Source organism: Otolemur garnettii, unplaced genomic scaffold (assembly GCF_000181295.1).
Source record: "Otolemur garnettii isolate 467f Iridium unplaced genomic scaffold, OtoGar3 scaffold00006, whole genome shotgun sequence".
NCBI classification, from domain to species: Eukaryota; Metazoa; Chordata; class Mammalia; order Primates; family Galagidae; genus Otolemur; species Otolemur garnettii.
The window spans coordinates 12,110,363-12,126,989 of record NW_003852401.1 but is presented as its reverse complement, the minus strand read 5'-3'; the positions used below and the strand labels follow the sequence as shown (position 1 = coordinate 12,126,989).

Here is a 16,627-nt window from a genome sequence, read left to right as displayed (position 1 = left end):
GTGGCTGGCGCCTTAGCTGGTTGAGCTATAGGCGCCGAGCCATGAAGCCTTTCTAAAGGAAAAATGGTAACATAAGTTTATGTTTAACCAAGCTTCTCCACTACTTCTTTCCCAGTTCTGTTTCTGTCACAGAGGGTTCCTAGGAGTATTTCTAAAGTTCTAACATAGCTGATTTGAATATTTGCAAGAGAGTAAATGAGTAAAACATGCCTAAAATGATGCATAAATAATGACTTTGTTCAAGTGACTGTATTAGTTACCAGTAGTTACGTTATAAAGGACATCTGATTATTAACAGAAGAAACTTCCTTTTTTAAAATTTCAAAGTATTACTGGGGTACACATACTTTGATTATAACATTTGCTTTATACATTTCAGGTCAAAGTTAGTGTGTCCTTCACAAAAGTAACTTCTTTTAATAGTTTGCCCATTTTGGTTGGTTATTCCCCCAGCCATAGTCCCCTTGGAACTTGGTCAGTTCAGCTAGCCTAGGTACTGACAAAATAGGGAATCTAAGTTAGTGCTTATCTTTGGTTCCTGCTAAAAATGAAAATTCACTGGTATTGAGATTACTTGCATCTTCTATGCTACTGTTTATATACTGAGATAAGGAAAGGTTGTTGATAACTTACGAGGTCTGACAATTAAGTTTGTGAATTTGTCCTAGAAATGGTGCTACATACTTCATTGCTGAATATCACTATGGTCACCTTTAAAGCACTTCCCTTGGGAAGCTGTGAATTGACACCAGTACCTAGTTACCCTTCAAAACAATTTTGGAACTCTTTCTGGAATGGCCATCAGAACTATTGTCGTATTACCTTTGTTGTTCTGAATGTCATCAAAATGTCTTCCTTTCAGTATTTCCAGGTAAAGAAAAAAGTCATTGGGGGCCAAGATCAGATGAGTTGGGAGAGTGTTTAGTTATTTGTTTGCTAGCTAAAACTCCTTCATAGACAGTGCCCTGTGAGCTGATGGCATTGTCGTGATGCAGGAGCCATGAGTTGTTGGCCAGCATTTTCACGTAAGATTTTCCTCACCATTTCTCTGTTGACTTGGTCTGCTGTGGTTCTCATAGTCAGCTGATGATTTTGATGCACCATTTGATGAATTTTTGCAATGTTTTCACCAGTTCTGCTCATTAGCGGCCTCCTTGACCTCTCTTTATCAGGGACACTGTCTCTCCCCTCAGAAAAACATTTAATCCATTTGTACATTGCCATTTTCTTCATGGCATTAGTCCCATAAACTTGGGCTAATATGTCCATGATTTTACGTCAACTCTTGCCAAGTTTAACAAGAAATGTACAAATGTTTGTTCTTTGCTCAGATTCAAGCTCCAATATTCTCAGGATGGCACACAAAAGCATTCAATAATAATGAATGAATGCCACTCAGCAAGACACTGTCAGACATTGACACAAACACAACTGTGAGACACTGACATACCAAGGTTATGAAACCTTACCAAGTTGTTTGTACCTTGTTGTTAACATAAGTACACAGTGGCAAGTTCACGAATCTAATTGTCAGACCTCTTATGATTTAGATGAAAAATTTTTGTTATTATAGAGTCTACCTTGTGATCAGTTATTAATAGCAAAAGGCATTAAGTTGCTTAAATCACTTAAGATAAGGTTCTGTAGAAGTGTTTGCAATGAATAAAGTGTTATATACACTGAACTTTGTTTTGTTTCCAAAATGAGGCAACATTTATTCCTTTTTTTTTTTTTTTGAGACAGAGTCTCAAGCTGTCCCCCTGGGTAGAGTGCTGTGACATCAAAGCTCACAGCAACCTCCAACTCCTGGGCTCAAGCGAGTCTCCTGCCTCTGCCTCCCAAGTAGCTGGGACCACAGGCGCCCGCCACAATGCCTGGCTATTTTTTGGTTGCAGCTGTCATTGTTGTTTGGCGTGCCCAGGCTGGATTTGAACCCGCCACCTTAGGTGTATGTGGCTGGAGCCTTAGCCACTTGAGCTACAGGTGCTGAGCCGCAACATTTATTCTTTTAGAACATTAATGTTGGGTCCTGGCTTACTCCTTGAGCATTTAAAAGTATTTAAAGTGGCAGATTTCCATTTGGTATTAAGTACATTGTATCTTTGTATCTCCACAACAACCTCTAAGGAAAGTAATGGGTTTACTCATATTTTACATGATGGTACAGAGGGTCAGTGATATTTAGTGACTGGGCCAAGGAGAAATTGCACAGCCTATCTTAGCAAGAATGTATGATACCATTGCAACATGATGTGTAAATGGAGGAATGAAGACAATTATGAAAGAAAAATAGAAGCTTCTAAGAGATAGGAGAGAAATTATAATATTCAGGTAAAATTATTTTAGTACCTGAAACTGACATGATCAATTCTTTTGATTGCCCACCACAATCCTGTAAGATGTCATTGTAAATATTATTCCCTTTTTGCAGATGAGGAAACAAGAGTTCTGAGTATTGCAGATGAGAAAACAGAGTACATACCCACCCAGACTCATAAAGCTATTAAGTGGTAGGTTAAGGAAATGAACTCAGGTCTTCTAACCCTCTTCCAGGAGTCATTCTATTTCTAAGCATATGGTGAAGGACCACTCTAACAGTAATTCTCAACTCTGCTTGCATATTTTTCCTAGAAAGCTTTAAAAAATATTGGTGTCAGGCCTGCATACTCAGTGTTCTCATTTCATGAGTCAGAGGTGATACTTTGTCTTAGATGTTTTGTGATTCTATTTTGTAGTCAGGATTAAGAGCAACCCTTTGATAGAAATGCTGGTAGAATGAAGGCTAAGAAACTAGAGAGATTAGACTAATTGTGCTAGTACTATATGGTACTGGGGCAAGGTTGCTCGAATAAAAGTAGAAATTCACATTCTGTCTGCCTAAAAGTTACTAGAAATATAAAGAGTTGTTTTTTTTTTTTTAAAGAAAACTCATTTAAAATGTTTAAAAAGGTCAGAAAATATAACCTGATCATTGTTGTCACAGGGAAAAAACTTCAAAGATCAGACTTAGTTTTTTACTTGTAGTATCCAAAATAACTATCACTGCTGTGTAAGTACATAATAAAATAATATTGAAGTTTGTTTGATTTCTTATTGGATTCCTTTTATGAATCACAGAAGAATATACAAGTTTAAATTGAACCTATTGACTAAAATAATAATAGGATAAAATTGATAACAGAACCAGGGAAGATGTCTTTACACTTTTATCTCTGGTAAATAACATAGTACCTGTCATAGAGTAGGTTTCCATTAAATTTTAAACAAATTTAATATGTTGCGCATATTCTATGCAGTTTCAGTTGTAACATATTCATCTGATTTTATGACAAATTTTTGTTAATTGTAGGCTTTGTCAATAACATCTGTTTTCTTATAGGATCTATATAAATCAGCCTTCTTTTATTTTGAAGGAACATTTTACAATGATAAAAGATACCCAGAATGCAGAGATTTGAGCAGGTATAGTTTTAAAAAATCTTCTCTAACACTTTCCTATTGCTGGTTCTCAAAAGTAGTGACATCTCCACAGATCCTATTATTGGTTTTTTAAGGATCATTGTAAAGAATTATTTATAAGTATTATATTGAGCATTACATACATCTAAGAAAAATTAAGCTGGGCACAGTGGTGCATGCCTTTAATCCCAGGTACTCAGGAGGCTTAGGTGGGAGGATTGTTTGAGGCCAAGAGTTTGAAGCTATAGTAAGCTATGATTGTGCCTGTGAATAGCTATTACACTTCAGTTTGGACAACATAGCAAGATCCTCTTTCTAAAAAAACAAACTAAATTTCAGAATATTATGGGGGTACATATGTTTTGGTTATATAATTTGCTTTTGTGTATTTAAAGTTAGATGTGTCCTTCACACAGTACGTGTGCAATGTACCTGTGCAATATACCCATTGGATAGGAATTTACCCATTTTCTTTTTCAAAAAAAAAAAAAAATTGGAGGGCCCTAAAGAACTGTTGCTTCTTGGATTATAGCTATCAATATTTATCATATTAGAAATTGAAACTAAGGATTATTTGAAATGTTAACATGTAATGTGATTATTTATATTAATATTTTTGTGAAAAGTACCACTTTTCTAAAACAAAAGAAATTGTCATACATTTTGCATTTAAGCTGAAGTGATTATGTGGCATCCAGAAAACTAGTTGTTTATGAGAGGGCAAGTATCCAGTGTACTCAAGGCGGGAGTGGGTTTGGTGTGCTCTCACCTAAGAGGTACAATGAGGAGTATGTGGCACACCTCCTCAGTAATGGCTCAACTACAACATGGACTTCTGATAGTTTGTACTCTCATATTAATCTGAAATTTTAAATAAATAAATAAATACCTTTTGTAAGTTCCAATTTTAAAAAAGAATTGAAAAAGGCAGGTAACATCTTGGTATTATTGTGAAGGTAATTTTGACCTCAAGGGACCATATTTTGAGAATTATTCTTTAATAGGTAAAAAAAATACAATGTCCTAATTCTAATATGTATCAAAACACTATGGTTTTCATCTCAAGATGGCGACTGTCTAATTAGTTAGGTTGTATGAATTTCAGCAGTTACAAACCCTATTCTCTAGTTTTTAAGTTTTTGTGGAGTAGTGTTATAGTCATGCCTTTTTTCCTTTTTCCTTCCACAGAACTATCATTGAGTGGTCAGAGTCCCATGATAGAGGTTATGGAAAGTTTCAGACTGCTAGAATGGAAGATTTCACCTTCAATGACTTGTATATTAAAGTAGGCTTTCCTTACTTATACTGTCACCAGGGAGACTGCGAACATGTTATCATCATTACTGACATAAGGTGGGTGGCAACACTCAGAGCGTTTCGTTACTCTTTTCCTTTCTTTATTTCACAGTATAAAAGCACAGGTATTTAAGATTAAAAAAAAGAAGAAGAGGAAATAAAGTAATCATCATTATAAACTGACTTGGGAACAGCAAAAATAAGTATCTGTTTTCTGTGCGTTGCCACCTTTATGTATCCATTTGAATCCTCTATTATTCATCTTTTGAAACATCTTTAAGAAATACTTTACTATTTATTAGAGTTAAAATCCATAAATACTTTAGAAAGTATCTCCACTTTTATATTAAACAGCTGTTATTAAGGTACTAGTTATCCATTGTATATATGTGTTTTTTATTTTGCACATTTGCAACTTTATTTCTAGGTTTCTTGTCTTTTTGCCATAATTCAAAGATGGTAACAAAGAACTAGAGGAAGAAAAGAGTAAATCTTCACATGTGACAAATGTGAACTCTTACTTTGATAAAGGTTTAAAATTGGGAAAGAGCTGAAGTAGTCTGAGATTTGGAGATTAGTTATAAACTTTGTATAGCTGATACCTCTAGTCCATAAATAAAACTATTCATTTCTTCCTTAATTAGGGAATCTCAGTTTTAGAAGTAGCAATGTGTAAGAAAAAAATCTCGCTTTGTTGCTGGTTTGATTCCAAGACTTTTTTCTTTCTATTTTTTTTTTCCTGTGGAGCAATGATGATACACCATGTTTTACCAGTAATTAGGAACCATTTAATACTGGTATAATAAATAGGAACTGATGCTTTCAAAAGTTCCCTGTTTCTAGTTTTTTTGGTCTTAGTGACTAGTCTCCAAAATTTTATACCCCATGCACTCCTCAGAAAGCTCCAGAGGAAGCAGAAGTACTTTACACACAGAGTAAACTGTGAATAAGACAAATGTGGGATGCTGCACAGAATCGATTAGACATAGAAGGGATTCCGAGGATGATGGGAAAGTGAAATCCTACCGTGATAGCTGCTTACCAACCTAGAGAACAATTCAGTCCAGAGACTGGAGCACAGAATTCAGGATGGATGTCTGGGAAGAAAAATAGAACTGTTAGACCTGTTGGTGTTTAACTCACATGGACAGTGTATTCATCATTCTGTCAGAAAATAGGGAACTGAGTAACAGTACTTTGAAAATTCAGCAAATGCAAACAGGAGAGAATTAGTAGCTAGAAAACAAAATGTACAATAAAAGGAAAGGGTAGTCATTCGTATAGCTTATTATGAGGAAGTATTAATTCCTCATAATGTAAACATTAAGTATCTATTTAACCAAATTATAGTTCTATAAAGGAGTTGAGGAGCAAAATAGTAAAAAGTTATAAGTGAAAAAGAATTGTCCCTTGGGGAAGAATGGTGAGTCAAAAGCAAGGAAAACTCATAAGCCTTGGATTTAGAGACTTTCAAAATTGTGCATAGTATGTTTATGTCTTTGGTAATGTTATTAAAATTTTGGCAGGTCTGAAGGCAGTGAGTTATTTCATTTGATAGTTCATACTGAGTTACAAGGAACTGGATTCCTTGTTCTATTTTTTTCCCCCTTCTCACTACTATACTGGGCTAAAAAAAAAAAGTCTTTAAAAATTTTCATATAAGCATGCTTTTTCTATTCATATGAGGGGAAGTGTGCCTAACATAAGGTGGGAGACAGTCTACCACTATAACTTTCCTTCCATTTCTTACAGTGTAGGGGAATATTGCAGTAAACAGTGTCATTCTAAGGCTGAAGTATTAAGAACCTGGCCCTTAAACGCAAGGCAATTTTTTTTTGTATTAAATCCTGTTTTATTTATTATATTTTATTTATTTTTTATTAAATCATATCTGTGCACATTGATGCTATCATGGGGTACAGAGTGCTGTTGTTATATACAATTTGAAATACTTTCATCCAACTGGTTAACATAGCCTTCATGTCATTTTCTTATTGTATTAAGACATTTATACTCTATATTTACAGAGATTCACATGTACCCTTACGGGATAAACCATAGGTGTAATCCCACCAATCACCCTCCCTCCACCCATGTCAAGGCAATTTCTTGATGCAGTGGTCAACAAATAAAATAACAATCTGTTTCAATGCTAAAGAGAAACAGCAATTTACATTTGTTAAGAGGTTGCAATGTGGGACTTTGCTGAGAAATTTTTAAAGGTAATTTAGACTATAACTCATTTTCCTCATATAGGTAGATTTAATCATTTAGTGCCATTCCACAGTACCAACTATCAAAAATTCAATCATTTGCTGATGGTGAAGTTTAGTATTTACTATCCTTTCTTGTTTAAAAAAATTAAATTTTAGAGTTGTCAGGGACCTTTATAATCTTGTGCAGGCCTTTCATTTTTCAGAAGAATCTGAGTTCTATCATTAAGCCTTGAAGGGATTTATCCAAAGCTGTGTAGCTGATAGTACCAGAGTACAGATTGACTTTCATTTATAATTTCTTAAAAGTTTCATAATTCTAACACCTAAAACTAAAATCTTACCAATTCATATTATACCAGGAGCCAGATTTAAATAGTCTTCCCCTTTCCATTTTTTTTTTTTTGAGAATATTTTGGTTCTGTAATTTGCTTTTATATTCATATTATACCGGGAACCAGATTCGAATTTTTATTTTCTGGTAAGTCTTCTCCCTTTTTTTCCCCTTGAGAATATTACAGGGGTATACACATTTTGGTTACATAATTTGCTTTTCTACCATTTGAGTCAAAGTTGTAAGTTTGTGTGTCTTTCACCCAGATGGTATGCTTAGTACCTGTGAGGTATGAATTTACACATCTCATTTTCCTCCTTCCCCTGAGATTTAGACTTTAACAAAAGGGATGTTAAAAAAAAAAAAAAACTAGATCCACATTGTAACAACCAGTTCTAGGTAAAATATCACCAAGTAGTCTTACTCAAACTATGTTCCATAAAAAGGTACTAAGTGGCTTGGCGCCTATAGCTCAGTGGTTAGGGTGCCAGCCACATACACTGGAGCTGGTGGATTGGAATCTAGCCTGGGCCTGCCAAACAACGATAACAACTACAACCAAAAAAACAGCTGGGCATTGTGGCGGGTGCCTGTAGTCGCAGCTACTTGGAAGGCTGAGGCAAGAGAATCCCTTTAAGCCCAAGCTTGAGGTTGCTGTGAGCTGTGATGACATAGCACTCTACTGAGGGCAACAAAGTGAGACTCCTGTCTCAAGAACAAAATGAAAATAAATAAACAAACATAGGCTTGGTGCTTACAGCTCAGTAGCTGGGACGCCAGCCACATACACTGGAGCTAGCAGGTTTGAACCCAGCTCAGGCCTTCCAGACAATGACAACTACAACCAAAAAATAGCTGGGCATTGTGGCGGGCACCTGTAGCTAGTTGGGAGGCTGAGGCAAGAGAATCGCTTAAGCCCAAGAGTTTGAGGTTGCTGTGAGCTGTGATGCCACAGCACTCTACCCAAGGGCAACAGAGTGAGACTCTGTCTCAAAAATAAATAAATAAATAAATGGTACTAAGCATTAAGTAAACCAAGGATTCTCTGATGGAATACATTCAAGAAATGCTGCATACGATTGCTCCCTCTTAAGAGTGTCAACAGTGTCCATTACCATAAAGGGATTTGGGAAGTCTCACAAGAAAACCCTGTTTTCAAAATGCTCTTTTGGAGAAAGTATTTTGTGGAACACAATTTGGTCAAATTCCATGTAACAAGAGTTTGCCTAAATCTCTTATAAGCAAAAACTGACATCTGTGTTCTTAAATGTTGAGGTATATAGACACATTCCCTTACAGATCATAAATTTGTACTTTAATCTTCAATTTCTTAAACAAAAGGCTTGTGCATCATGATGACTGCTTGGATAGGACACTCTATCCTCTCCTTATCAAGAAGCACTGGCTGTGGACCAGAAAATGCTTTGTTTGTAAAATGTACACAGCTAGGTGAGTGATATTTTCTTTTTTTCTTTGAGAAGTGTTGGTTTTCAATAGTTAGGTGTTTCTGATGTTTCAGTTTCTATTTTTGATCTAAGGACATTTGTACTTGGAGTTATAAATAATATGAGGGATTTTAGCTAGTATAGAAGTGTGCAAAATCACTTTAACGTGTTAAAACTAGCATATTTAAATATTAAGGCAATTTATTATCTTAAACGCAGAAATGTTGGGGGAAGGCTGAACTTCAGGGTTGATACAATGCTCTAAGAGTTATGTTCTTTCTGCCTCTTGTCTTAGTTTACAAAATCAACTTCAATCCACAGCTTCTGAATGAAAAAAAAATTATAGCACATCACATGCAAGGTCAAAATAAAGTTTTATACAATTTTTGCTTCATGTCATTCTGCATTTTTACATTATATAAAGTGTTCCTTTCTGTGGGTAAGAGTCAAAAATGTTTGAAAGCCACTCAAAGGTAGAGCAAGAATTTAGTACAGGTTGAGCATTCCAAATCTGAAAATCAGAAATCCAAAATCTAAAACATTTTGAGTCCCAACATGATACTCAACAAAAATGTTCATTGAAGCATTTTGGATTTTCAGATGTTCAGTACTCAGTTGGTATATACAAATATTCCAAAATCTGAAAACCATCTGAAATTTGAAACATTTCTGGTTTTAAGCATTTCAGATAAGGGATATTCAATCTTTATCTTCAGTTTGCTTTGGCTTCCCTACCACAGTACAGTTTTTTAACCAATCAATAGGCAAACATGATAAATCAGTTATCAGATCAAAATGAAAGGGAATGTTAAAAGCAAATAGTCCATGAGATACAGAATTCAACACTGAAAATTAGCATTTTTATCTCACTATGGCCAGTAACATCATCTTAAATAATGTTGCCTAGATTCAGGATAAAATTGTAATATTTTATCCTGAATTCTAGATTAAAAAAAAAGTTTAAGTTTTCAAATTAATCAGTATTCATTTACCAGTTATAAAAAGATAAATTGAGTAAGAATATATTAGATCGGTAGCATCTAGTTATATTAATGATCTGTGAGAAGAAAATAACTGTTTATATGTCATGGCAAATGTGTGATGTTTTCAAGTACATACTTATATTCTTCTCTACTTACCTTTAAGGGAAGCCTTACAGAGAAATAACATTCTGCAATGTCTTAGTATTAGATGCCCTTTTGCCTTGTAGAATATTGGTAGTGATATATCTATGTCTCTACATATATACAATATCATATAAAAGATTATGTTTTAATAATATAGACTGATAAGGTAACACTGCAGATGTTATGTTTACATGTTAACTACATACAGGCTATAACTTATAGCACATTAATGCATGAAAACCTTAATGATGTACATGTTTTTTAACTACAGATGGGTGACCAACAATGACAGTTTTGCACCGGAGGATCCCTGTTTCTTTTGTGATGTTTGCTTCCGAATGCTCCACTATGATTCAGAAGGCAACAAACTGGGGGAATTCCTTGCTTATCCTTACGTTGATCCTGGAACTTTTAATTAAGAATAGCCACATACATACACAAAGGAGAATGCACCTTTCTGAAATAACTGTTCCCTTGGATAGTTACTTTATTTCCAAGAAATCCCACTGAGGACTGCGATCCACTTGGAACCACCAACATAACCTTTTCAGAAAGTCCAAATCACAGATTTTTCTGTAAAGTAACTTGAGTGCTTTTAAATGTTTAGAAACATGTTTAATTATATATTAGTACTTATTCCAAAATATTTTTCATTTAGGACTTTTTGCCCCTTTTAAGTGGGTTGTTTTATCTTCAACTTGTAGAAGTACTGAACATAAATCCTTTGTCAGATGCACATATTCTGATTTTTTCCCAGTCCATGGCTTGCCTATTTATTTTCTGTCCAGAGTGTTTTTCACTAATGATAAAATTCAGTTAGTGATATATCAAGTGGAGGAAGCATTTTGAAAATCAGAATTTTCAAAATTCTTTGAAGAATGTGCAAGCTATACCGTCTACCATGTGGCTTCCAAGGTAAAGATCTTTCAGATATCTGTAATAAAAATTAAGGAGACAAATAAGAGTGATTTAATAAATAACACAAAATGAAGAATAGCTATAGTGTAATTTAAAGTTATAGTGGGTTCTTTTATCATGTAATGTTAGGTTTAGTTTTGATAGGTACTAGACACATTAAGACTTTTTATTTTTGAGACAGAAGCTGTTTCTGTCACCCAGGCTAGAATATGTGGCATCAGCCTCGCTCACAACTATCTCTTAACTCCCAGGCTCAAGCGATCCTCCTGGCTCACCCTCCTAAGTACCTGGGGCTATAGGCATCTTCCACCACACCGGCTAATTTTTGTTTTTAGTAGAGACAGCCCCACTGGTCTTGAACTCTGAGTTCAAGCAGCCTCCTGCCTTGGCCTCTCAGAGTGCTAGGGTTACAGACATGAGCCACTGTGCCTGGCTACATACAAGACATAAAGAGACTCACCATGTGCATAGTGAAGTAAAAAGATCTTGTATGTTCATGCCTTCACAGAAGTAACATTTAAATTGAAGCTTCAATTCCTGAATGGATCATAAATGCTATGAGATTAAAATATAATCATAATACTAAATTGATATAAATTTTTTTTTTTGCAGTTTTTGGCTGATGCTGGGTTTGAACCCGCCACCTCTGGCATATGGGGTCAGCACCCTATTGCCGCCCTAGATTATAAAAGTGTTTTTTATATGACTGTAGGAACATGGGAAAATCAAGATTGTACTGATTACTAGCACTGACTCACTTATCTTTAGCTAATATTATCAAATATTCTATAAGCAAAAACAAAAAAAAAGTTTCCTGGCCTAGCTCTTCGATTCCTCTGGCCCCTAACTATAATAATACAAGTTACTCTTTTCTGACATCCTGAGCCAAAGAGAAAAGGAAACTTTTAATAAATTCCCAGGTCCAGATATTCCGGAAAAAACTGTAGCTAGCTATCTACATACATTTTCTGGAAACCTTTTTGGGTGGAAAATTACTACCTCTCAAAACTTAAGAATGCCATGAAACAGATTTTAAATGCATCATAGTGTTTGTTTTACTTTCTCCCAGGTTATTTTTAAATTCACCTGAGTTCCACATCTGGATGGCTAAGAACAGACTTTTTATAAGTAAAAAAAACAGTGAAGCCTGTAGAACTGTATTTAAAAGATTGACAATGAAGCTATGATTTATGGACCTAAAGGCCACATATCAATTAAGTTGATTGGTTTGGAAAATACAAGCAACCCGTTCCTGGTATTGTTCTCATTCACTGATTCAGTTAGTACACACAGGATCAGGATACAGAATTAAGAGGCCCCTCCATACCTAGGTTTTTACTTTGCTATAACTATTAGAGTATTATATTGAACAGATTGAAAATTCTGTTGGAAAACCATAGACTTAAGATAAATGAGTGATATGCCCAATTCCTAAAATTCCACAGGTAAAATATATTTTTGATTATTTTCTTCACTTAGAGATGAGGTTTTGCTGTTATGTTGTCTAGGCGAGTCTTGAACTCCTGGCCTCCCATGTCCTCTCACCCCAACTTTCCAAGTGCTGGGATTATAGGTGTAAGCCACTGTGCCAGGCCCAATTCCTTTGTTATTAATACTGCATTCCTTTTAGGTCAAGTGTTAAAATGCAGTGGTCTATTTACTTTGATTCTTTGATTCATATTCTCAAAATTGCAAATTTCAGGAAGTTAATTACCGTTGTAATACATTATTCCATGTGTGCTGCCAATCCATTCATCATAGTGGACCAAGAAGAAAGATAATCATTTAAAGCATTGTTTTATTTATTAAAAATGTTAGTCTTTAAGATTAATTTTTTTCACTAAAGTCTCAGATACCTATTATTGTTTCCTAGTGAAACAGAAGGGCCTAACGAGGTAGCTCCTGCAATTTATCAGTGTTATCAGTCATACAGACATTCCCACCAAGTTCAGGTCAAAAAACTTCCTATAGGTGTGTGTATGTGTGTATATGTATGTATTTTTGGGGGGTGGGGGGGAGAGACAATCTCACCTCACTGCCCTTGGTAGAGTGCTGTGACATCACAGCTCATGGCAACCTCCAACTCTTGGGCTCAAGTGATCCTCTTGCCTCAGCTTCCTGAGTAGCTGTAGTGGGCAACTGTAGTCCAGCTCTCCAGCTCACCAGCTCACCACCGTTGTGGCAGGCACCTGTAGTCCCAGCTACTTAGGAAGCTGAAGCAAGAGGATGATGCGCTGGTGAGCTCAAGCCATCCACCCACCTCAGTTTCCCAGAGTGCTGGGATTACAGGTGCGAGCCACCACGCCCCGCCCTTAACTTTGTATATTTTGAAGCTAAAAATCTCTGACCCAAGACAGCTTTTCTTTATGCCTATTTCAACCTATTAAACACAACATGCTTGTTAAGCAAATATGAAAATGTTTAGCATGAACATAACACCTTTTGTACTTAGAAATGAATTTTTATACAATAGTGGATGCACATATACAAAATTTACTATAGAAAAGTATTATTTCTTTAAACATCTCTGTCAATACCCTTTAAGGATAATTAAACATTGGGATCTTAGTAGGTCAGTCATCTCTAACATTATCTGTGTGTTGCAGATTAATACAACAAAAATATAAACACATTTCTGCCTACTACACTTCTGTTTCTAAATTCTTTGTTTAATGATACAGGTTTGCTATTTCCAGTAGACTGTCCTTTCTAAGGCCAATGGAACAAAATAAGTTGTTAGTGAAGCCCATACAGAGCCCTATACAAGCCTTTGCTCTCATACAGGATTAGATGGCAGACCTCCTCTTGACCAGACATCCAGGTAAGTGTGTGTGGGGAGGAACATACACTTATGTAACCATTATCAGCAAAACAGAGTAAATGTATTGGCATACCGTTAGAAGTCACTGGATAGCTTTTCTTTTCTTTTTTTTTTTTTTTTTGAGACAAAGTCTCATTATGCTGCTCTCAGTAGATTGCCTGTGGTGTCACAGCTCACAGCAACCTCCAAATCTTGGGCTTAAGCAATTCTCTCGTCTCAGCCTCCCAAGTAGCTGGGACTGCAAGCGCGGCCACAACGCCTGGCTATTTTGTTGCAGTTGTTTAGCTGGTCTGGGCTGGGTTCAAACCTGCCACCCTTGATTTATGTGGTGTGTGTGGCTGGCGCTGTAACTGCTGTGCTACAGGCACTGAGCCTATAATAGCATTTTTAAGGCTTAAGGTCTCTGATAAAATGTCTACACACATAAAGTCCTGATTCAAGATGATGTATCTGAAATTTTTCTAAGCAGCTGAAAAACCTTCAACAATCAATTGTTATCCAATGATGATTTAAAAAGAACCCAGCACACAATAGGTGTTGTTTATACATACATTTTGGGGGGCTAGCATTGAAATCACTTAGCTTGTTCAGCTTTGTAGTTTTGACCAACTACACAATTTGAGTCAATGTTCCTAAAAGTTTTTGAGTTGTTTAACACAGTTCCTGTGGGTTATGACCCATAGATTGAGAACCACTGTTACAGAGGAAGGTCTACCTATGCAGGCAGACCTAACTTACTAAAGTGCTGCACTATCTCCAGAAGTTGAATATTCTGTGGCTTCTTGGTAAAACTACAGGTCTCTTGGGTCACAGGAAAAGAGTAAAAAGATAAATAACATTTCCTTTATTTTTGCCATCTTGAGCTTACCCTGTCTCCCCAAATACCACAATTCCATCACTTATAAAAAGCAAAGAAATTACTAGAGTTTGATAGAAAAATTCTTTAATTAAAACAAGTTTACACATTGACACTTATGGCTTAACTAGAATAAATCTGTCCAAGTTAAAACTGTAATAAGGACCAAACAGATAGTGACTGGTATATATGGGGGTTCTCTGAAAACAGTGGGTCCTATAGTACCATTTTAAGACCTCTCAAAAACAAAAATCCAATTTTCACTGAAGTAATTCAAATTTTTAATCTATAGATGAAAACAATTATCCTAGAGGTCAAAGCACACAGTGTTACATACAAACTGTCAATGTTATTTTCCTGTATTCAGTTTCAAAACATGAGAAATATTCTATCAAAAACCATCAAATGACCTAATATTCAAAATATCTTAGAAATGCTATTCTGTAGTAAATATACCCTTAAATTTTTGTTAACATTGGTTTTACCCTGATTTAGTCTATATACATCAATATAGACTATCTCAAAGTACTGTACTGGAGCAACTAATGTATGATATAGAAATGAAAAAAAAAATTCCCCTCTAAAATAGCCATATTTTCAAATAGGTTCGCTTCCTTAAAACGTTTACTTATATTTACTGCATAAGCATAATGGATTGACTTTTTTCCCAATTAAAAAAATATTAGTGACTTACTTAATGAGTATTAAGAAAACTTAGAAATGAGACATTTCTCAAAAATAAGCTTATTTAATTTTTAGTTTTAGTTACTAGTGCCTGGAAAGGATCTTAGATGATTGAACCCTAAAGCCAGATTCATTCTTATATATACCCAGTCTGTTTTCTGCAGGTAGGTTGTATGATTTCACTGAATTCCTAGCCACAAAACTAAATTACCTTCAGAAGTTAACATGAGTTTTGTACCTCATAGAATCGTCAGTTCAACGTCATATCTATTTGGCATATAAAAAGGCATACAGAACACACGTTTCAAAGAAGCAGGATAATGCAGCACAATATAGACTGTGAGATTAAAATTAGCTTTTGATAAAAGGAGGGAGTGAGTACTTATATAGAAGTAACATTTTACCTACCATAAAAATGCTTAACTTCTACAAAACCCACAAATAGTGGAAAGACAGTCTGGTAAATCCAAGATTTGTAAAAAATATGCACAAAACCCATGGTATTTAGGAAAGAGGAAAGGTTTATACAGGTTGCAGTTTTAAAAATGTCAATTTGTCCTACTATCAATTACACATTAACATACACACACAAATTGAAAATATGCTACAACCATGTCTGGAAGAGCAATTTTTAACATTTTCTAAAATGGATTTTGCTCAACATTTACTGTTATAATGTAGCTGTTAATACTGCACAAGTACAATTAGCAATAATGTTTACTTTCAAACAAAGATAAAGGGATTTTCTTCCCTTAAAACAAGTTTTAAACATCAAAACCTATGCTTATAAAAATTTAAAACTTTCAGCAGTCTAAATATTTTAATGAAACCATTACAAACTTCTCAAATGTTCTCTATATTCCAGGTATGTCAAACTAGTTATCTAGTGTAGAATCCTTCAGAGCTATTTCAGTCTCTCTCTCTTCACTGGATGGCCTAAAGAAAAGGGAAAAGAAAATTGTGATAATTGGAATCAGGGGTTTTTTTTGGGGGGGGGGCACATTCAATTTGTGCATTATGGTTTTTAAGAAAAAAATTTAAGCAAAACCAACCCCCCCAACTTACTATTTCTTGTTCAAAACTTTATTTTACCATGTTGTATCTTCCCAAAGTATCACACAGATAAAATACTCAGTACTTGGGAAAGCATAATGGACCAAGCCCTTTTCATCATTTCCAGGTTTAAATTGAATTGTCTTTAGTATGGCAATGTTTTAGCTGTGATACAGGTCTATATTACAAATCTTAATAAAAAGAGGGATAGGCCAATATGCAGACAAGAATTCTCTTAATTTCACAATTGGAAGGGATGCTTGATTCCAAGTCCTTCCAACAGTGGAACAAAAAAAGACTTGGATAACTATAGTTCCATTAGCTTGTAATTTTAGGGTAAATAGTATAAAATGGACTGTGATTCTACATCTAACTTTTAACATACTTTCTCACTCCAAATTCAAGAATGTTTGAAAGGAAG

The 16,627-nt window shown here is 35.1% G+C and overlaps 2 protein-coding genes across 2 annotated transcripts in view; one reads left to right on the top strand and one right to left on the bottom strand.

Moving 5' to 3' along the window:
• SNAPC3 (small nuclear RNA activating complex polypeptide 3) overlaps positions 1 to 10,553 on the top strand; it is a 54,532-nt gene extending 43,979 nt beyond the window's left edge. Inside the window, exons 6-9 of the mRNA XM_003782872.3 lie at positions 3,380 to 3,462; positions 4,648 to 4,812; positions 8,644 to 8,751; positions 10,146 to 10,553. Coding sequence (XP_003782920.1) covers positions 3,380 to 3,462; positions 4,648 to 4,812; positions 8,644 to 8,751; positions 10,146 to 10,293 — 504 coding nt within the window. The 3' untranslated portion in view covers positions 10,294 to 10,553. The remainder of the gene's footprint in view (positions 1 to 3,379; positions 3,463 to 4,647; positions 4,813 to 8,643; positions 8,752 to 10,145) is intronic.
• A 3,986-nt stretch (positions 10,554 to 14,539) lies between these two features.
• The window catches only part of PSIP1 (PC4 and SFRS1 interacting protein 1), a 41,066-nt gene continuing 38,978 nt past the window's right edge, over positions 14,540 to 16,627 (bottom strand). Inside the window, exon 16 of the mRNA XM_003782871.3 lies at positions 14,540 to 16,089. Within this exon, the coding sequence (XP_003782919.1) occupies positions 16,029 to 16,089 (61 nt within the window). The 3' untranslated portion in view covers positions 14,540 to 16,028. The remainder of the gene's footprint in view (positions 16,090 to 16,627) is intronic.